General features: G+C 37.2%; 1 protein-coding gene across 1 annotated transcript in view; it reads left to right on the top strand.

Annotated features, from left to right (window-relative positions):
• FBXO11 (F-box protein 11) overlaps positions 1–23206 on the top strand; it is a 53330-nt gene that overhangs the window by 4477 nt on the left and 25647 nt on the right. Inside the window, exons 3-10 of the mRNA XM_053793136.2 lie at positions 591–750; positions 915–1092; positions 1347–1503; positions 4326–4541; positions 11151–11395; positions 12082–12385; positions 12719–12889; positions 20977–21109. Of these exons, the coding sequence (XP_053649111.1) occupies positions 591–750; positions 915–1092; positions 1347–1503; positions 4326–4541; positions 11151–11395; positions 12082–12385; positions 12719–12889; positions 20977–21109 (1564 nt within the window). The remainder of the gene's footprint in view (positions 1–590; positions 751–914; positions 1093–1346; positions 1504–4325; positions 4542–11150; positions 11396–12081; positions 12386–12718; positions 12890–20976; positions 21110–23206) is intronic.

The raw sequence follows: 23206 nt of genomic DNA on the forward strand, positions 1-23206 counted from the left end.
CATCACAGGAAGTGTGTGGAGGTTTTCAGTGGTAGGGGCATGCCTATCCAGCAGGCATGTGAGAGTATTAAATCAGATTGGAGACATGTTTTTTTTTGACAAGATATGTTGCCACTGTGTGAGAAAGGTGACGTAAGGGAATCTGGTTAGTTGGACTATTTATGGGAGTGGGATGCATAATGCCTGTACATGAATATAACAGGTCATTTAAATTATGATATCCATGCACCTCTCACATAGCAGCTATTGAGTGAGAGAGATTTATCATGTCTGATTCATCGTACCTAAATGTGAAATGGGCAGTGTTAAAAAAATTAAATTAAAATTTACCTTTCATATTTGCTGTTTTAGTTTTTTATATTTTAAAATTATTTCTTGATGTCATACCAATTTTTCTTACTGTGTATGGAGCACTAGACTTGTTTTTCAGTATTCTGAAAGCCTTTCATTTTTTCTGAATATTTTATTATGGCAAATACTGAAGTTCATACAGCAGTCTGACTCCACTAAACACTGATCTTTGTAGCTCTGTATTGTGGTTCTTCATATTTTGTCAATAAACTCTTATCCCATAACATGTGTATTTTCAGGGCTTGGGTGCAACCCATTTACTGCAGCACATTACCTCTTGTATGAACTTCCTGATGAGGTGCTACTCACTATTTTTTCCTACCTGTTTGAGAGAGATCTTTGTCATGTAGCACAAGTCTGTAAACGCTTCTACACGATAGCCAATGACAATGAGCTTTGGTAAGTCAGATAACATTAATTTTGACCCTTTCATTGAAATTTGTGCAGGTTATCATATCACGTGTAATACCATTATGACGTTTCCTGCATGTTCGTCTGTGCTCTACATTTTATTACTTTACACATTGTATTCACTTCAAGAATGTTTTTGCTTCATTCTACAGGAAAAATCTTTATCAAGGTCTTTACGAGTATGATCTACCATTATTCAACCCCTCTTCATGCAAATTTGACTTTGTACAACCTGAAGACTGTGACTGCGATAACCCTTGGAAAGAAAGTTTCAAGCAGTTATATCATGGGGTACATGTTAGAGAAGGACATCAAAAATATGCAACAAAGGTAAGTTTCTTTCATAATATTGGTTGATGAGATACTTGATGAAAATAGCAGTTCGTCATCAGTTGCATTTTGAGGCGATTTGGCAGGATTGTTTTTTTTTTTTTTACTTGCACTAACAATAGTTAAATTTTTGTGAATAGATCCATAATTTTTATTTTTTAATTCATTTGCGTATTTTTAACATAAATTATATGTATAAAGTAAAAAAATGTGTAGTACAGTATATTTGTATTAAATATACATTTAATTTACAGGAGACTGGTCGATCTGTTGCATATTTTGAAACTATACAGGCTGCCTTTGAATACTGTGATGATGCAGAGAAACCTCTTGTTTTAATTCATTCCGGTGTCTACCGGGGACAACTTATTGTTATCGAGACCAACATTGCTCTTATTGGAGCTGCACCTGGTAAGTTGCACATTCACTTTTTCACCTTTCAATTGTTGCTAACATGACTAATCTTTGTTGCAGTGCAACCATGTAAAGCCAGACTTTATAAATATATTACATCTTAAAGGCTAATTTTTTCTGATTTCAGTTTGGCAGATGGGAATGAAAATACACATAAAATTAAAATGTCACATTTGACTTGGAAACACGTTTTGAAAGCAAGGGGCTTGGACTTCCAGCAAGCGTGCGTGAGCGTGTTAGATAGGAGTGAATGGAGACGAATGGTACTTGGGACCTGACGATCTGTTGGAGTGTGAGCAGGGTAATATTTAGTAAAGGGATTCAGGGAAACCGGTTATTTTCATATAGTCGGACTTGAGTCCTGGAAATGGGAAGTACAATGCCTGCACTTTAAAGGAGGGGTTTGGGATATTGGCAGTTTGGAGGGATATGTTGTGTATCTTTATATGTGTATGCTTCTAGACTGTTGTATTCTGAGCACCTCTGCAAAAACAGTGATAATGTGCGAGTGTGGTGAAAGTGTTGAATGATGATGAAAGTATTTTCTTTTTGGGGATTTTCTTTCTTTTTTGGGTCACCCTGCCTCGGTGGGAGACGGCCGACTTGTTGAAAAAAAAAAAATAATAATAATAGTAATAATAATGAAGTATAAACATTTAAAAATAGTATTAGGAAAAAAAAGATATGGCCAAATTTTATTAGAGGTTTTATTTTTAGCTACTTAAAACTTTTTGATGAGCAAAAAAATGCCTTGTGATATTACCACTCCAGTGGCAGACTTCTTGCACTCTCTAGTGTCATATTACTAAATTCTAGCAATACTTGCAGGCATTTTCCCTTTGTTTAGTCACCATCAGTGACATTTAACATAGCACTTGATCATCGATCATGTCACTTGAGTTAGGACCCAGCTCTGCTACCACTTGTGTCATGTGTCTTGTTCAGCAAGTGTGTTCTGTCTGACACACACATTGGAGATATTGGGCTCTGTACATTAACAAATATATTCTGACTCCACTGTTATTTCTCCTGGGTTAGTCATTTACTCATACTCCACTAGTTTAAATAGTTGTACTCTACACATGGGAGGGACTGAGCACATAATTAGTCTTATTAAACACTTCCATAGGAAAAGGGCTTAAGGATGAAACACTTAGAGAAATGACTTGAGATTACATACATGGAGTTCATTGTTCCAAGTCTCCACCTGAAATTGAATGAACTGAGTGACAGAAATGGGATCTGATCCTGTTAGAATGAAACAGTGTGTCTTGGATAAGCTGTCTATAGAATGAGGACAAGTGCATTTGTACTGCCTTTTATAATCTCCCCAGACTTCTATTCCTATAAGATTGTCTGGCCTACCCCTTTCTCTTGGCCAATCATAATTTTACCTTGACTGCCTATGTCACACTGTCTTCATCACAGAGAGATGTCTTCAAGGCACAATTTTTTTTATTTGCCCCCCCCCCCCAATCACCTGACCTGATGATGTGCTGCCTGGTATGTGCCACGAGGCAGGCTAGCTAGACTGAACTAATTTTGGTATTTTTGTATAATGGTTCAGAGGGTTATTTCAGGAAATAGCAGCATTAGCATTTTAAAAATAGGATTAAATCATGTCCTCATTACAACCTTTCTTTAATGAAGCAGGAAAAAATTAGAAAGATATTTCAAATCTCCATGGGGAAGTGGAACAGAATTCTTCCTCTGTAAGGGGTTACTAGCCGTGAGCTAGTAACTCCTTCTCCTGTATATATTACTAAAGGAGAAACTTCCATTTTTCCTTTTGGACCACCCCGCCTTGGCGGGATACAGCCGGTTTGTTGAAAGAAGAATCCTGAGGTAAATAGATTAAGTAACAAGATTAATCAAGAGGTAAACACTTCCAGATATCAAAGGAAACATCTGTAACCAGGAAAGTACTTGTCAGGGACGATTAAAAAAAAATAGAATTTTTCAGTTTTAATTTTATTGTAAATTAGGAATACTGTACAATTTTAACTTTGGTGGACATATAGAACATAAACTATGAAAAGTCTGGCCTAACTGTAGAATTGTAGCTTTTTCTGTAACTATTATAATACTGTTTTGTTAGATTTTGTAGATATAATCATGTAATGCTGTCATTCCTATCTCAGTTGCTCACATAGTGCATGTATTAAGAAAGAAAATTGTACTGGTTTCTCATCAGTCATAATTTCTTTAATATTCTAGTGGTTAGAGCATTTTCTCCCTTTAATCAATAATTCCTATCCAATAGTCCAACACTGTTTGTGAAAAATACATTTCAGTGTCCTTTTGATATTGCTTTTTTTTATTCAATTTAAAGTTTTAGCCCATTTTTTTCTTAGGGTACTAGTGTTCTTTATCAGTTTGTGATTTTACATGGGTTTATTTAATCTCTACAATATTGGGCAGTGGGATGTTCAGTTTTTTTCAGCATTTTTTTATTTATTTTTTTAAGCTTTGGAGCTTTTTATTTTATCTTGCACATTTTTTTTCTTTTAATGGCATACTGCTTACATTACACTTGGGACTCTTAATTTTGCTAGTGTAATGAAAATAATTTGCCAGAAAACATAAGCTCATTCAGACAGTAACCAACAAAAAGTTCCACTCTTGAGTTGCCGTGAGAGTTATCCTTTAAGAAAATTGCTCAATTTGGTACCTTTGTTGAGCTGGGAATTTGGTTCTTTGTTACTCGTCTGCAATAGATTTGCTGTTAAACCCATCTTACTTTAATGTTCAGTATTAACTACATTTTCAGTAGGCCTTGTAATTTCTTGTTTTTTTTTTTTTTTTATTTTGTTTTGCAGGCAATGTGGCAGAGAACGTAATTTTAGAAAGAGAATGTGAATCCACCGTTATGTTCATGGAAGGAGCACAGCAGGCATATTTGGGTTATGTCACAATAAAATTTTCTCCTCCTAGTTGTACAGAAACTATGCAGCATCACAAGCACTATGCACTGGAAATCCAAGAGAATTGTGCACCCACTATAGAGCACTGCATTATTCGCAGTATTTCTCATTGTAAGTACTCAGTGTTTGCTTTTATAACATCAGATTTTTCTTCATGTAATACATGTACTTATGATATAAAGTGCGTAGACCTCTAGAAAAAATGTGTAGGTGTATAGAAAATAGCCATTGCTTTTTGTGTTAATTAGGACTCAAACCGAATTTTAGATTTCACTGTTAAAAAAGATTTGTCCTATTTCTGTATTGTAGTTTGATGGATAGAAAAGCATTAACCTGGGTATAATTGGTTTGTATCAAGCTACTCAACTATAACCCTTTATGGGTTGCAGTAGATGAATGTTTACTGCCCAGTTTTCATCAGTGGTTAGTTTTCTTAATAGTGCTATAAAAAATGTGCAAACAAACATTTATTATTTGTTGATATTCAGCATTTTTTTATTGGTCAAGTTTGCAACGTAGTTTAATCTTGGTTCAATATACACTATTAAATTTGAGTAACACAATAGTACCACTTGAGGAAGGGGGTCTCTGCAAAATGGCTAAAAATTAAAAAAAAAAATTTGGGCATAACTTATTACCAAACCTGTTTCCAAAAGTACATGAGCCATCAGCAGCAGCACAAGTTAAACTTGCTAAAATTAGAGTGGCACTCAAGAACCTAGATAGAGGTTCATTTAATATTGGCTTTACCTTGTATGTGTGACCCATTCTTGAGTAAGCAGCACTGGAACCTTCACCTTGTGAAACTTAGAAGTACAAAGGAGTGCATTAAGCCTATTGTCAGAGTTGATGCACATTACCTATGAGGGAAGACTATAAGAATTAGGCCTTGCATTATTGAAGGAATAAGAAAAAAGGGGGACTATTATAATGACATAAAATACTCCTGGGGAACAGACAGGGCATGCAATTCCGTGTAGTAGGTTGATAAAAAGTGACCATCTTGTTATACAAGTAAAAGGCAGAAGCCTGTTAAGCATTTTGTATTCTGTCAGGATTGGTCATTTCTTTTTCCTTGTGAGCATGTAAGATGACAGGTGAATCTTCTCAACTCCCTAAATTTATTAAAAAACATATCCTTTCTTTCCTGTGTTTAACATTTTTCATTACTCTAATTTTCCTTTAACAATTAAAGAAGTGTCATCTAAAGATCAGGTCAATGGAATGATGATCCTAGAGCCATTAATATGTACTGTGTAACAGCATGAAGAATTTTTCTGGTTTAGTTTTTGCATCCAGCTACTTTTACGTTTGTTGTTTGTTGTGTGTAAATTTTTTAGTTGTAGATGGGATTTACACCATTTATTTATATAATGGTAGAATTTTTTCTTATATTTTATTACAAGTGTTTAAGGTCTTATAATTTCTGGATCATATACATAGTATAGTGGAAGGAGGGTATAATTCACATAGCCCATTGATACATGTTCATTTTCTTTAGATACATTAGCATAGTACATTATTTTAACTATAAAGATTGGCATATTTTACTGCTTGTGTTTTAGAATATTTTTTGGCTGAATTTATTAGATGGTTAGTTCTTAAGATTGACATACCATCCTCTTCCTTGGATTGAAACTGAGTACCTCCCCACTCCTCCAGGCACGGTACCTTCCTTATGGGTTTAGTGTTCCCTCTATTCCACATGAATGTAATAACAATTCTCTGAGGGTCTGTTATGATTGAATAATTTCACCAGTGTTTGATGTACGGTGCAAAGAAAGACAATTCAAAATGTGCTATAAGTTTTTTAACAAACCGGCCATATCCCACCAAGGCAGGGTGACCTAAAAAGAAGCATGAAAGTTTCCCTTTTTAAATTTAGTAAGGTATACAGGAGAAAGGGTTACTAGCCCCTTGCTCCTGGTATTTTAGTCCTTTCTTACAACACACAACTTAACAAGGAAGAATTCTGTTCCACTTCCCCATGGAGATAAGAGGACATAAACAGGAACTAGTAAGAAAATAGAAGAAAACCCAGAGGGTGTGTGTGTGTGTATATATATATATTTTTTTTTTCAACAAACCGGCCTTCTCCCACCGAGGTAGGGTGACCCAAAAAGAAAGAAAATCCCCAAAAAGAAAATACTTTCATCATCATTCTACACTTTCACCTCACTCATACATAATCACTGTTTTTGCAGAGGTGCCCAGAACACAACAGTTTAGAAGCATATATGTATAAAGATACACAACACATCCCTCCAAACTGTCAGTATCCCAAACCCCTCCTTTAAAGTGCAGGCACTGTACCTCCCATTTCCAGTACTCAAGTCCAGCTATATAAAAATATCCAGTTTTCCAGAATCCCTTCACTAAATATTACCTTGCTCATACTTCAACAGCTCGTCAGGTCCCAAATACCATTCATCTCCATTCACTCTTATCTAACACGCTCACGCATGCTTCCTGGAAGTCCAAGCCCCTCGCCCACAAAACCTTCTTTACCCCCCTCCTTCCAACCTTTTCGAGGACGACCCCTACCCCGCCTTTCTTCCCCTACAGATTTATACACTTGTTGAGGTGGTTTGGTTATTCCGAGAGAATGGATCAAAATTGAATGACATGGAGAGCGCATAAACCTGTAGGGGAAGGAAGGCAGGGTATGGGTCGTTCTTGAAAAGGTTGGAGGGAGGGGGTAAAGGAAGTTTTGTGGGCGATGGGCTTGGACTTCCAGCAAGCATACGTGAGTGTGTTAGATAGGAGTGAATGGAGACGAATGGTTTTTGAGACCTGACGAGCTGTTGGAGTGTGAGCAGTGTGAGACAGGCAACTTTTTTGAAAAAAAAAAATATATGTATATATATACATATATACCCTTTGGTAGTAGGTTCGACATCAACCGCCCAGGGAGGTTCTACCGTCCTGCCAAGTGAGTGTAAAATGAAAGCCTGTAATTGTTTTACATGATGGTAGGATTGCTGGTGTCCATTTTTCCGTCTCATAAACATGCAAGGTTTCAGGTACGTCTTGCTACTTCTACTTACACTTAGGTCACATTACACATACATGTACAAGCATATATATACACACCTCTCTGGGTTTTCTTCTATTTTCTTACTAGTACTCGTTCTTGTTTATTTCCTCGTTTCCATGGGGAAGTGGAACAGAATTCTTCCTCCGTACGCTATGCGTGTTGTAAGAGGCGACTAAAATGCCAGGAGTAGGGGCTAGTAACCCCTTCTCCTGTATAAATTGCTAAATTTAAAAAGAGAAACTTTCGTTTTTCTTTTTGGGCCACCCTGCCTCGGTGGGATACGGCCGGTTTGTTGAAAGAAGAAAAAGAAGATACATATATACCCCTTGGTAGTAGGTTGGTAAACAGCATCCACCCAGGGAGGTACTACCGTCCTACCAAGTGAGTGTAAAATGACAGCCTGTAATTGTTTTACGTGATGGCAGCATTGGTAGTGTCTTTTCTCTGTCTCATAAACATGCAAGATTTCAGGTACGTCTTACTACTTCTTACATTTAGGTCACACTACACATGTATGTACAGGAAGGCCCCACTTATACGGCGGGTTAGGTTCCAGGCTACCGCCGTAAAGCGGAAACCGCCGTAAAGTGGAACACCCTTTTTTTCCACTTAAAAATGCATACAAACACTAGATAACAAGTTTACACTAACATATATTAAGTTAGCAATAGAACCAGGCATCAAAAAACAATAAAAAAGTACAATACACACATAGTGCACTCATTACTTACCTTAAAATATTTATAGTCTTAATCTAGGGTGAGACAAGTAGTATTTATTGTAAGAAATCAAGTGTGGTATGTATTGTAATAAGCCAGGCTACCTTACCAGGCCACCCCACCCACACATACTATTCTATGATATTTAAGCATCCCAGAGCGATAAAATGTATATACAGTTCACTCATTACTTACCTTAAAATATTTGTAGTCTTAATGTAGGGTCAGGAGTAAGTAAATGAGATAAAACGAATAAATGAGAGAGAGAAAGAATGAGTTCATGAGGTAACAGAAGCAGAGTTATGTAAACAAACCAGGCTCCCACATCTTATATTTATGTTTATTTATTCTATTGTGGGGTGTATTTATCATCTTTTTATGTTATGTATCGTGTTTATTATATAATTTTGAAAAAAATATCATGGCTGGATTAATGAAAATGTGTATATTACCGTAATATACGACATTTAATGAGACTCGGTGACTATTGTTATTATGGCGTCACTTGTGGAAGTCGTCTGCTCACATCTCACATTTATGTTTATTTATTCTACTGTGGGGTGTATTTATCTTATTTATATGTTATGCATCGTGTTTATTATATAATTTTGAAAAAAATATCATGGATGGATTAATGAAAATGTGTATATTACCGTAATATACGACATTTAATGAGACTCGGTGAGTATTGTTATTATGGCGTCACTTGTGGAAGTCGTCTGCTCACATCTCACATTTATGTTTATTTATTCTACTGTGGGGTGTATTTATCTTATTTATATGTTATGCATCGTGTTTATTATATAATTTTGAAAAAAATATCATGGATGGATTAATGAAAATGTGTATATTACCGTAATATACGACATTTAATGAGACTCGGTGAGTATTGTTATTATGGCGTCACTTGTGGAAGTCGTCTGCTCACATCTCACATTTATGTTTATTTATTCTACTGTGGGGTGTATTTATCTTATTTATATGTTATGCATCGTGTTTATTATATAATTTTGAAAAAAATATCATGGATGGATTAATGAAAATGTGTATATTAACGTAATATACGACATTTAAATGACTCGATGTATGTAAGTTTATTTAGGTACAGGTATACATAAGTATAATTATCAGAGTATATATAAAATATGAAATAACTTTTAAAAACATTTGAAATTTTGGAGTTTCCAGACAAAATGGAGAGACTTAGTGCTTACTGAGCTCATGGAGAATGTAAACAAACAGGGTGGGGCACGGTGACCGTATTAGAAAGTCAGGTGGGGGGAGCCGTATAGTGAGTTTTGGTCATAATTTGAAATGTCCGTATTAGCGGAACGCCGTAAAGTGAAACGCCGTAAAGCGGGGCCTTCCTGTACAAGCATATATATACACACCCTTCTGGATTTTCTTCTGTTTTTCTTACTAGTTCTTGTTTATTTCCTCTTATCTCCATGAGGAAGTGCAATAGAATTCTTCCTCTGTAAGCCATGCGTTTCGTAAGAGGCAACTAAAATGCCGTGAGCAAGGGGCTAGTAACCCCTTCTTCTGTATATATTACTAAATTTAAAAGGAGAAACTTTCATTTTTCCTTTTGGGCCACCCCACCTCAGTGGGATACAGCTGGTACATTGAAAGAAGAAGATACATATATACCCCATGGTAGTAGGTTGGTAAACAGCAACCACCCAGGGAGGTACTACCGTCCTACCAAGTGAGTGTAAAACGACAGCCTGTAATTGTTTTACGTGATGGTAGCATTGATGGTGTCTTTTCTGTCTCATAAACATGCAAGATTTCAGGTACGTCTTGCTACTTCTCCTTACATTTAGGTCACACTACACATGCATGTACAACCATATATATACACACACCCTTCTGGGTTTTCTTCTGTTTTTCTTACTAGTTCTTGTTCTTGTTTATTTCTTCTTTTTTACATGAGGAAGTGCAACAGAATTCTTCCTCTGTAAGCCATGCGTGTCGTAAGAGGCAACTAAAATGCCAGGAGCAAGGGGCGAGTAACCCCTTCTCTTGTATATATTACTAAATGTAAAGGGAGAAACTTTAGTTTTCCCTTTTGGGCCACCTCGCCTTGGAGGGATATGGCTGGTGTGTTGAAAGAAGAAGATATATACCCTGAGAGATTTGATTCCAAATAGTGATGATTTATGAAAACCCTCTTTAAAATTAGTAGGACATTTTGCTAGAAGCTATAGCATTTAATTATTTGTAATTTTTTCTGTATCATTTAATGCATGATGAAGGAACCAAATATAAATAAATCTTGTTGAAAATAGTGTAACATACTGACAAGTTGATGAGTTACTCGTGTGCAACAGTTAGGTATCTTTATTGTTGTCAACAATAAAGATACCCATTTGTTGCCCATGTGTCTTGCTCATAAATAAATTTTTGGGGAAAATGATATACTTTTTGCTGTTAAAGGTTGTCTAGGCTTAGCTATTGGTGTCATAACATGACTGACTTAGCTAGAATGAAATGGTTTGGTGCAGCCCAAGATACTTATCACTGATGTAAACTTGGTGCCCAGCCCAAAACAGTGCTGATATGCCTCGAGGCTTTTGTAGCCTAATTTTTTTGTCTATTAATCATGAGAGAGAGAGAGAGAGAGAGAGAGACTACGGACCTGTACTCGAGTCTTGAAATTCTGAAATTTGAGTGTAGCTTATTTTGACAGTGGTATACCACAAACAGAATTTTTAGACACTTGAAACCCGAGTATATAAAGATATCAGATAGGCTAATTTGTTTCTTTCATCAGTTTTGTTAAGGTTGCACCCTTCTGGCAAGACAGTGATGGAGTGAATGATGGTGAAAGTTTTTCTTTTTCGGGCCACCCTGCCTTGGTGGGAATCGGCCGGTGTGATAATAAAAATAAAAAAAAATATATTTTTATTGTGTAAAAGAATAATCTTTGCACTCATAAAACTTTTACTTTTTTATTTTCAGTGGGAGCAGCAGTTAGCGTGAGTGGTCCAGGTGCAGAACCAGTAATTCGTCATTGTGAAATAAGTGATTGTGAGAATGTGGGCCTCATTATTACTGACCGGGCACAAGGCCATTATGAGGATAATGAGATCAGTCGCAATGCCCTGGCTGGAATATGGGTCAAGAACTATGCAAACCCCATCATGCGGCGCAATCACATTCACCATGGGAAAGATGTGGGAATATTTTGTTTTGATGGAGGACTAGTGAGTGCTTATATTTATAATTATTCTAATTTTTTGTCTATGAACTAATAAAAATATTTGTGTACTCTTTTGAGTACATAAGCAAAGCTTTTTATGCAATAAGATAGTAAGTGTCTTGTCAAGGATGCATTAAAATAACCTGATGTGAATTTTAAGAAATTAACGTACATTCAGAAGTGAGAAGTTGAGGGATCACAATGGTTTTTGAAGGAATCCATAGAATATTGTATCCCACTCTGGATTAGCTTTAGACTTAAGATATCATGTACATTATACACTTAGAGATATAATGGTTGAAGATTATGTACAAAATGAATGGGGAAATCGCATGTACTTGGACATTAGAAAAATTCCCTCTTCAGAAATAATTTTGGAAATTACAAAATATATTACAAAATATATTTCAGTCGGTGAAACTGCAAAGAAAATGGAAGCAGTGATAGAGGAGGAAAAATGTCTTCCTATTATGCTGTCAATAATGGGAAGCCCTTCAAGAGTCAGTGCTTGCCTCAATGTTGTTAAATATTTTATTTAAAAAAAAGAAAGTGTGCACTGGGAATGTATAGTAAAATATACGCTGTTGCTTTAGAATTTTATACCTTACTGACAAAAGGCTGCTTTTTCTTTTCTTTTCTTATCTTTTTAAACTTTTTAATTATACTTTATGCACACAATTTATTTTACAGGGCTACTTTGAGGCAAATGACATCCATAATAATCGTATTGCTGGCTTTGAAGTCAAGGCTCAGGCTAACCCAACGGTTGTACGGTGTGAAATACACAATGGCCAAACAGGAGGTATATATGTACATGAGCATGGAATGGGTCAGTTCATAGAAAATAAAATTCACTCCAACAAATATGCTGGAGTGTGGATAACCTCAAACAGCAATCCAACTATTAGACGGAATGAAATTTACAATGGTCTTCAAGGTGGTGTTTATATATTTGGAGATGGCAGAGGACTTATAGAACACAACAATATATATGGTAAGTTATTTGTGTATGGAGTGTAATATAACGAGAGTTTTAAATCCCAAGAAAATTCATACAGCTGTCCTGTTAGTGATAAAACAAATCCTGTATCAGTTTTGAATGAACAAAATTGTTATTTTTTCTATACTCTCATCAACATTCACATGTAAATCTTGTTACTGTCTGCTTAAATTTATTATACTCTTAATATCCTATTCTTCAGTTTTCTAATTTTCCCCAGTTCCCTGGAAAAAGTTGATTAGAATCCTTCTGTAGTAGCCATGTGTTTTGTAGATATGCAGATATGAAATGAAGTTTCATAAAAATAATTTCTGAAAATTTGCATAGGTAATGCATTAGCTGGTATCCAGATCCGCACCAACAGTGATCCCATAGTGCGGCACAATAAGATTCATGATGGTCAGCATGGAGGAATATACGTACATGAAAAGGGTCAAGGACTTATAGAATGTAACGAAGTATATGCCAACACACTTGCTGGAGTCTGGATTACAACAGGTAACAGTTATGGAAATATATATAGAAACTGATTTATAAAGCTTTTTAGTTTTAAATAGCAATTTCTGTATTACTGTAGATACTCAAGGACAAAAAACTGGGGAACCTATTTCAATATAGAATACAATAAAACCTCTCATAATGCCTTAGACTGGGATATGTAATGTCACTATTGTTGCTTAATATATTTATCAGTGAGTTGCAAAAGAAGTGAAGGCTAAAGTGTTGAATTGTGGGATTAAAGGATAATGACTGATATGAAGTGGGTGCTGTTAACCTTTGCCAGTTCTTGTGGTAGAAGTTCCAAAGGCTACTGGAGAATTTAGGAAAGTTGTGTAAAAAGAGGAAATTAATAGCATGAAGAAGAGCAAGGTTATGAAAGTACCAAAATGTTTAGATAAGGAAACTTTGAGATTAGATTAGAAGAAGGGAGTATGGAGGAAGTAAATGTGTTTAGATATTTCGAAGTGCACGTGCAGATGAAGGGAAACAGGGTAGTTGGAGTATCTTAAGAAAGAAGTTTGCTTGAGGACAAGAAAGTGGTACCCAACCTTTTATATGGCTGTGTCATGGGCTTGAAACATTACAGTGAGGAGGAGGCTGGAGGTAGTGGAGATACCATGTTTGACAGCAGTGTGTGAATATTATGCAAAGAACTCAGAGCTAGGAAGTTACGAGACTATTCAGATGGTGGAGGAGGGGGCTTTGAGATAGTTTGGGCATTTAGAGAGAATACTGCATATCAAATTAGGATGACCAAGAGTGTGTGCAGAGAGCATGTATAGTCCCTTTATATAAAGGGAAAGGGGACAAAAGAGATTGTAAAAATTATAGAGGAATAAGTTTACCGAGTATACCAGGAAAAATATACGGTAGGGTTATAATTGAAAGAATTAGAGGTAAGACAGAACGTAGAATTGCGGATGAGCAAGGAGGCTTCAGAGTGGGTAGGGAATGTGTAGATCAAGTGTTTACATTGAAGCATATATGTGAACAGTATTTAGATAAAGGTAGGGAAGTTTTTATTGCATTTATGGATTTAGAAAAGGCATATGATAGAGTGGATAGAGGAGCAATGTGGCAGATGTTGCAAGTTTATGGAATAGGTGGTAAGTTACTAAATGCTGTAAAGAGCTTTTATGAGGATAGTGAGGCTCAGGTTAGGGTGTGTAGAAGAGAGGGTGAATACTTCCCGGTAAAAGTAAGTCTTAGACAGGGATGTGTAATGTCACCATGGTTGTTTAATATATTTATAGATGGGGTTGTAAAAGAAGTAAATGCTAGGGTGTTCGGGAGAGGGGTAGGATTAAATTATGGGGAATCAAATTCGAAATGGGAATTGACACAGTTACTTTTTGCTGATGATACTGTGCTTATGGGAGATTCTAAAGAAAAATTGCAAAGGTTAGTGGATGAGTTTGAGAATGTGTGTAAAGGTAGAAAGTTGAAAGTGAACATAGAAAAGAGTAAGGTGATGAGGGTATCAAATGATTTAGATAAAGAAAAATTGGATATCAAATTGGGGAGGAGGAGTATGGAAGAAGTGAATGTTTTCAGATACTTGGGAGTTGACGTGTCGGCGGATGGATTTATGAAGGATGAGGTTAATCATAGAATTGATGAGGGAAAAAAGGTGAGTGGTGCGTTAAGGTATATGTGGAGTCAAAAAACGTTATCTATGGAGGCAAAGAAGGGAATGTATGAAAGTATAGTAGTACCAACACTCTTATATGGATGTGAAGCTTGGATGGTAAATGCAGCAGCGAGGAGACGGTTGGAGGCAGTGGAGATGTCCTGTCTAAGGGCAATGTGTGGTGTAAATATTATGCAGAAAATTCGGAGTGTGGAAATTAGGAGAAGGTGTGGAGTTAATAAAAGCATTAGTTAGAGGGCAGAAGAGGGGTTGTTGAGGTGGTTTGGTCATTTAGAGAGAATGGATCAAAGTAGAATGACATGGAAAGCATATAAATCTATAGGGGAAGGAAAGAGGGGTAGGGGTCGTCCTCGAAAGGGTTGGAAAGAGGGGGTAAAGGAGGTTTTGTGGGCGAGGGGCTTGGACTTCCAGCAAGCGTGCATGAGCGTGTTAGATAGGAGTGAATGGAGACGAATGATACTTGGGACCTGACGATCTGTTGGAGTGTGAGCAGGGTAATGTTTAGTGAAGGGATTCAGGGAAACCGGTCGGACTTGAGTCCTGGAAATGGGAAGTACAATGCCTGCACTTTAAAGGAGTGGTTTGGGATACTGGCAGTTTGGAGGGATATGTTGTGTATCTTTATACGTATATGCTTCTAAACTGTTGTATTCTGGGCACCTCTGCAAAGGCAGTGATAATGTGTGAGTGTGGTGAAAGTGTTGAATGATGATGAAAGTATTTTCTTTTTGGGGATTTTCTTTCTCTTTTGGGTCACCCTGCCTCGGTGGGAGACGACCGACTTGTTGAAAAAAAAAAAAAAAAGTGTGTGTGTATATATCTAGTGTGGAAGAAGTGGTAAAGGTCATCCCAGGAATGGTAGGATGGAGAATGTGAAAGATGTACAGTGGCAGGAGCTTGAGCATCCAACAAGCATGTGTTAGATCAGAGTGGAGAAAAGTGGTTTTAAGGGGTCTGACATAATGTAGTGTGAACAAAGTAACATGAAGAGATTCAGGGGAAACCAATTAGTTGGACTAATCCTGAAGGTGGAAAGTACAGTACACTAATAGTAGGGGGGGTAGATATGTTGCAGTTAGGAGGGTCATTTGAATTGTGATGTTTGTACACATCTGGAAAGACAGCTTTTGAATGAATGATATCTATTGTACAGTAGACTTTTGATTAACGTGTTTTTTTTTACCATGTTTTCTCTGTTAAACAATTGCAAAACTACAGCAGATTTCCAATTAACATAGTGTCACTTCTGTGGGAAAAAAATATGGAGTGCCATGAGCTGGACTGCAGGATTTTTTCTCTCCATCTGGTGGACTCTTGGGCAGCCTGCCTGTGGGTCAGTCCATTGTCTTTGTGGGGGAGACCTAGCTTCCCCTGCCTCCCCCATCCCACCTCGCATTGGTCCGTACATGTGTCCAGTATAGCTCTCAGACCTGTGTTTGTGATTGAATTAGTTGATTCCTGCATACCAGTCAATACAATGCAGTGTATTATATCAACAAGTCACTTTAACTTTTATGGGTTATCCTAGGTAATTTACACTATGTATGATAATTGTACTTATGTGTACCTGTGCCGAAAGAAACTTACTGTGCTCAAATGTGGGCTTGCTGGAGACAGTGTTTATATACATATTGAGAGGGCAGATGCAAACTACACCTATGTGAGGGACCTTCCTACTGTTTATATACCCTCTGCTTATCTTCCTTTGCATAATAAAGGTTGAAAGGTGAAAGGAACCTGGATTTAATGTGTATACTGTACCTACTTCATATGTATTTGTGCATCAGTTTAGTTGGTACATTCATTGTTTGTTTTAGGGTGTGTGTGAGAGTTTGTTGTTTAAGTTAAGGGCTAACAATCCATTTGCATCCCACCCACCCACCCTTCCTTATACTATTTTTATTATTGAAAATGCAAGGGAAATGATAATTTATTTAATTATACAGTGGACCCTTGCCTAACACTATTAATCCGTTCGTGAGAGCTCAACGTTAGGCGAAATTATCGTTAGCCGAATTAATTTTCCCCATAAGAAATAATGGAAATCAAATTAATCCGTTCCTGACACCCCAAAGTATGAACAAAAAAAAAATTTTACCACATGAAATATTAATTTTAATACACACAAACTGAAGAAGACATGCACAGTTACATGACACTTACCTTTATTGAAGATCTGGTGATGATTGATGGGATGGGAGGAGGGGAGACTGGATGGTGTTAATGTTTAGAAGGAGAATCACCTTCCATTAGGACTTGAGGTGGCAAGTCCTTTTCCGGGGTTACTTTAATTCTTCTTTTAATGCCACTAGGACCAGCTTGAGAGTCACTGGACCTCTGTCGCACAACATATCTGTCCATAGAGGCCTGTACCTCTCGTTCCTTTATGACATTCCTAAAGTGTTTCACAACATTGTCAGTGTCACCAGCTTGCAATAGCTGTGTGAGGGTGATTTTCATCAAAAAAGGTTTGCACTTTAAGCCACATTGCACACATTTCATTAATCTTTGAAGTAGGCAACTTCTTCAATTTCTCTATCCCCTCCTCCTCCGAAGCAGTTTCCTCAGGTGTGGCCTCTTGCTGTTGAAGATGATCTAGCAGCTCATCAGTGGTTAGTTCTTCATTGTCCTCCACCAACTCTTCCACATCCTCCCTACTAACCTCCAACCCCAAGGACTTCCCCAATGCCACAATGGATTCCTCAACTGGCATAGGATTCCCAGGGTTAGCCTCAAACCCTTCAAAATCCCTTTTGTCTACACATTCTGGCCACAGTTTCTTCCAAGCAGAGTTCAAGGTCCTCTTAGTCACTTCCTCCCAAGCCTTACCTATAATGTTTACACAATTGAGGATGCTAAAGTGATCTCTCCAAAACTCTCTTGGAGTCAATTGAGTTTCTGAGGTCACTACAAAGCACCTTTCAAAACATAGCTTTTGTGTACAGTTTCTTGAAGTTGGAAATGACCTGCTGATCCATGGGCTGCAGGAGAGGAGTGGTATTAGGAGGCAAAAACTTGACCTTAACCCTTTCAGGGTCCGTCCCGTAGATCTACGGCTTTACGTTCAGGCTCCAAACCGTAGATCTACGTCATGAGCTCAGCTCACTCTGATAAACTGTGAGTGGTACATTTGGGCCTAGATATGAGAGAATACATCTATGTGGTATGTGTGCACCACATAAAACAGATCCTGCAGCACACTGTGTATAATGAGAGAAAAAACTGAAATCATGATTTTTCGATTAAAACAGCGACTTTGCAGTGTTTTTTCATATGTTTTTTATAGTTGTATTTGCGATTTCTTGGTCTCATTTGATAGAATGGAAGACATATTACAGAAATAGAGATGATTTTGATTGGTTTTAGCACTGGAAATGGCTTGAAACTGAGCTCAAAGTAGCGGAAATGTTAAATTTTTGCCGATATTCAAGAGTAAACAAACGACCTCACACATCTAATACACGTCAGCTGGTGGGTCTAATATACATTCACAAATATGGTGATGATATTTATACAATTATTACAGTATTGCATAACAGTAAATCTTCTATTTTTTGGTGTGAATAAAAATTCATTATGTGAATAAAAAATCAAAATGGAATTTATTTGTAAAGCCTTAAAATGTAACTAATGAACAGAGGAAATGTTAGTTTAGTTCCAGGAATACCTACATTGTTTATTCTGGAGCCTATTTTGAAATTGGAATATTTTGAACTTTGTGTTAAATTGGCCAAATTAACAATTTCCGATCACTTTATTTTGTAGTTGAAACAGTTGACTTGGCGATTTCTTGTGCTCAATCGATAGAATAGAAGTAATACTAGTGAAATAGCTAAGAATTTGGTTGATTGGAATAATGTAATTGGCCTAAAATGGGAGTCAAAGTCGGCAAAATCGCCGATTCGTAAATATCGCTGACACATCAAAATTCACGAGAGCATAATTTCGTCAATTTTCCACCAAATTTCGTACTTTTTGTTTTATTACCTTCACAAAAAGATTCTCTACGATTTCATAAGAAAAAATAACAAATTTTTATTTTGAAAATTCTTGGACACTGGGGCACCACTTCAGATTTGGGCCTTGGACCCTGAAAGGGTTAATGAAGCTCATTTCCACAGAAAGTCATTCTGCCACTTCTGAAGGATGACCAGGAGCATTGTCTAATACCAGGAGGCACTTAAGGTCCAATTTCTGGTTTGAGAGATTTGAGAATCGTAGTGGCATTCATAGTGTGATAAGGCATGGTGAGGCTGCCAGTTCGGACCACAAAACGGCTGAAAAATATGTGCAGGAATTCAAGGAGTACATAGACAGTGAAGGACTGAAACCTGAACAAGTGTTTAATTGTGACGAAACAGGCCTGTTTTGGAAGAAAATGCCAAGAAGGACCTACATTACTCAGGAGGAAAAGGCACTCCCAGGACATAAGCCTATGAAAGACAGTCTTACTCTGTTGATGTGTGCTAATGCTAGTGGTGATTGCAAAGTGAAGCCTTTATTGGTGTATCACTTTGAAACTGCCAGAGTGTTCAGGAAAAACAATGTCCTCAAGGCTAATTTGTGTGTGCTGTGGAGGGCAAACAGTAAGGCATGGGTCACTAGGGACTTTTTCTATGACTGGTTACACAATGCATTTGCCCCCACTGTGAAAAATTACCTAATTGAAAAGAAATTGGACCTTAAGTGCCTCCTGGTATTAGACAATGCTCCTGGTTATCCTTCAGACGTGGCAGAGTGACTTTCTGCAGAAAGGAGCTTCATTAAGGTCAAGTTTTTGCCTCGTAATACCACTCCTCTCCTGCAGCCCATGGACCAGCAGGCCATTTCCAACTTCAAGAAACTGTACACAAAAGCTATGTTTGAAAGGTGCTTTGTAGTGACCTCAGAAACTCAATTGACTCTAAGAGAGTTTTGGAGAGATCACTTTAGCATCCTCAATTGTGTAAACATTGTAGGTAAGGCTTGGGAGGAAGTGACTAAGAGGACCTTGAACTCTGCTTGGAAGAAACTGTGGCCAGAATGTGTAGACAAAAGGGATTTTGAAGGATTTGAGGCTAACCCTGAGAATCTTATGCCAGTTGTGGAATCAATTGTGGCATTGGGGAAGTCCTTGGGGTTGGAGGTTACTGGGGAGGATGTGGAAGAATTGGTGGAGGAGGACAATGATGAACTAACCACTGATGAGCTGCTGGATCATCATCAACAGCAAGAGGCCAGACCTGAGGAAGCTGCTCCGGAGGAGGGGGATAGAGAAATTGAGGAAGTTGCCTACTTCAAAGATTAGGGAAATGTGTGCAATGTGGCTTAAATGCAAACCTTTTTTGATGAAAATCACCCTCACACAGCTATTGCAAGTCGTGTTGGTGACTATTACACTGACAATGTTGTGAAACACTTTAGGAATATCATAAAGGAACGGGAGGTACAGGCCTCTATGGACAGATATGTTGTGTGACAGAGGTCCAGTGACTCTCGAGCTGGTCCTAGTGGCATTAAAAGAAGGGAAGTAACCCCGGAAAAGGACTTGCCACCTCAAGTCCTAATGGAAGGGGATTCCCCTTCTAAACATTAACACCATCCACAGTCTCCCCTCCTCCCATCCCATCAGTCATCACCAGATCTTCAATAAAGGCAAGTGTCATGTAACTGTGCATGTCTTCTTCAGTTTGTGTGTATTAAAATTAATATTTAATGTGGTAAAAAAAAATTTTTTTTCATACTTTGGGGTGTCAGGAACGGATTAATTTGATTTCCATTATTTCTTATGGGAAAATTAATTCGGCTAACGATAATATCGCCTAACGTTGAGGTCTCAGGAACGGATTAATATCATTAGGCGAGGGTCCACTGTACTTGCAACATCTGCCACATTGCTCCCCTATCCACTCTATCATATGCCTTTTCTAAATCCATAAATGCAATAAAAACTTCCCTACCTTTATCTAAATACTGTTCACATATATGCTTCAATGTAAACACTTGATCTACACATCCCCTACCTACTCTAAAACCTCCTTGCTCATCCGCAAACCTACATTCTGTCTTACCTCTAATTCTTTCAATTCTAACCCTACCGTACACTTTTCCTGGTATACTCAGTAAACTTATTCCTCTGTAATTTTTACAATCTCTCTTGTCCCCCTTCCCTTTATATAAAGGGACTATACACAAACTCACTACCATTATAGTACACTCTTCATTTAGCGATGAATTCGTTCAACAACGTGGTCTCAGGAACAGAACTCCGTTGTTAAGTGAGGAGAAGCTGTATATCTTTTTTTGGGATGCCTTTTGTTACACGTCTGATGGGGTCAGAACAATGTTTCTAAGATTTTGGCTAGCTTGTGTTAGATTTTAGTCAAAATTTTAGTGGTTACACCCAATGAAAACTCTTTTAATAAACTTGATTTTACTTTGGTTTTCTCTGCAGGAAGCACGCCAACATTAAGAAGGAACCGTATACATTCTGGAAAGCAAGTGGGCGTTTACTTTTATGACAATGGCCATGGAGTGCTAGAAGATAATGATATCTTCAACCACTTATACTCAGGTGTACAAATTAGGTAAGTTATCAATAATTTAGGAAATCTATCCCTTAGTAGTATTCCAGTTTCCTAGTGAGTTGCAGTTTATTTAATGCACACTGGTTTACCATAAAAGTTAACTAGCTGGCAGTTATTAGCTTTGAGAAAAGATTGCAGAGGGGGGAAAGGAGGGCTTGTTAACTTAAACTGATAGTGGAAGGAACGTAATACCAAAATGCAAGAAAAGTTCAGTATGTTAGAAGTGGGGAAGAGGTTATCCCAGGAGCAGTTGGAGGGAGGAGGTAAAAGAAGCGTTGAGTTTTGTGTGTTTGAGTATCTTTGAGGCTTGTGTTGGCGTGTTCTTTGAGAGTGAACGGAGACAAGTGGTTATTAATGAATGTACTGTTGGAGTGTGAGTAGTGAAACTTTTATTGAGGGATTCAGGGAAACTGGTTAGCTGCACCTGAGTACTGGAGGTGGGAAGGGCTGTGCCTACACTGAAGGACGAGTAGGGATATTGCATTCAGAGAGTAATCTAATTGTGATGTAAGCACAAAAAAATAGAGATTGAATGTATGCATGTGTCTTTGAAACAGGGTGTATGCCAAATGCCTGTACAGGAGAGCCCCACTTATACAGCAAGTTAGGTTCTAGGTTACCGCTGTAAAGTGAATTGCCCTTTTTTTTCACTTTCAAATACATTGAAATGCCTGATAAAATGTTCACAGTATCATATATTAAATTAGCAGTAGAACTAGGCATAACAAATTAAGTAAAATGCACATAAAGTACACTCACTACTTTAAAATATTTCTTGGCTTAAAGGAGGAAGCACCCTATCTTTCTGGGAAGTGGTTAATATTTAAAAAAAAAAAAAAATTTTTATTATTTCCTCTTCAATCAGTCTTTCCGCTTGTGAACGGAAAAATCAGAAATAATTACCATTAATGTGAAACCATGTGTACAGTGATACATATTTTGGTATGTTTGACAAAGATTAGTTGGGTTTTATTATTTTTTGAGAAATTTGAGGAAAATTACCAGATATCACTAAGTACCAGAGTTGAATGTTTTAGAAGATTAGGCATTTTTAAACATGGAATTTAAAGTAAATTTTGACTAGATACCAGTAGTGTTTTAAGGTGTGCAGACTCCTTAATATTCTTAAATGCTTTGAATTAGTTTTCTGTCTCGAGTAACTTTTGTCTTCGGTACTTTTATTTGATTTTACAGCACAATATTTTGTTCAGTGGTATTTTAATTAATTTAATATTATGCTTGCATTACTTATTGAACATAAATTAGTGGTAGAAAATCTTGGCAATCTGGGAGAGGGAGGATGAGAGTAATTTGTTTTTTCATAAAAAAAAAGTTTGGAGTCTAGTACAGTATACCAGAATACGTGTGCATGAATGTTTTGATCTGTTCTTCCTTGTCTGTCTTCAGTCAGTTACAGATAGCTACTATATTCCTGATGTACAGTGGAACCCTGGTTTTCGTCCAGTTCGAATATTGTACAATTCGGATTTCGACCACTTTTGGCGAATTTTTACCCTTGGTTTCATGCATCCGCTTGGAAATCGTCCGTACCAGACGTGTCCGCCTGCCGCGGGACATGGCCGCTCATGGAAATAAGTCGCTCTAACTTTTTTGGGTTATCTTAGGTTCACTAAGTGTCCCTCTAGTCTTAATGCCTTAGTAATAATACTAATACGTAATAATAATCACTCTTGGGCACATTAAATGTCTTATTTTATGTTAATACAGTATAGACATTTTCATTAATCCATATATGATATCTTCTTCAAAATTATGTAAGAAACACATTACATAGCATATAAACATGCAGTGTTTATATGCTCTGTATGGGTGGTAGCCAGGTGGAGGGAAAACATTATGTTTTCTCTGGTCCAGCACCAGAGAAAACGTGTATGAATCTGCATTGGCCCACTCATCCCCTTTATTCCATAATGCTTTTGTTGACAATTCTCAGCATGAATTATTCATTACTTCTCCCTTTGTTTATGATGGCATCTAAAGGTAGTTCTTAGAAACAATTAAACTCAGTGATCATGGTATGTTGATGGTAATAATATGGTTTTGGGGTAGCCAGGCGAACTACATACCTACTTCTAC

This window comes from Cherax quadricarinatus, chromosome 74 (assembly GCF_038502225.1).
Source record: "Cherax quadricarinatus isolate ZL_2023a chromosome 74, ASM3850222v1, whole genome shotgun sequence".
Classification (NCBI taxonomy): domain Eukaryota; kingdom Metazoa; phylum Arthropoda; class Malacostraca; order Decapoda; family Parastacidae; genus Cherax; species Cherax quadricarinatus.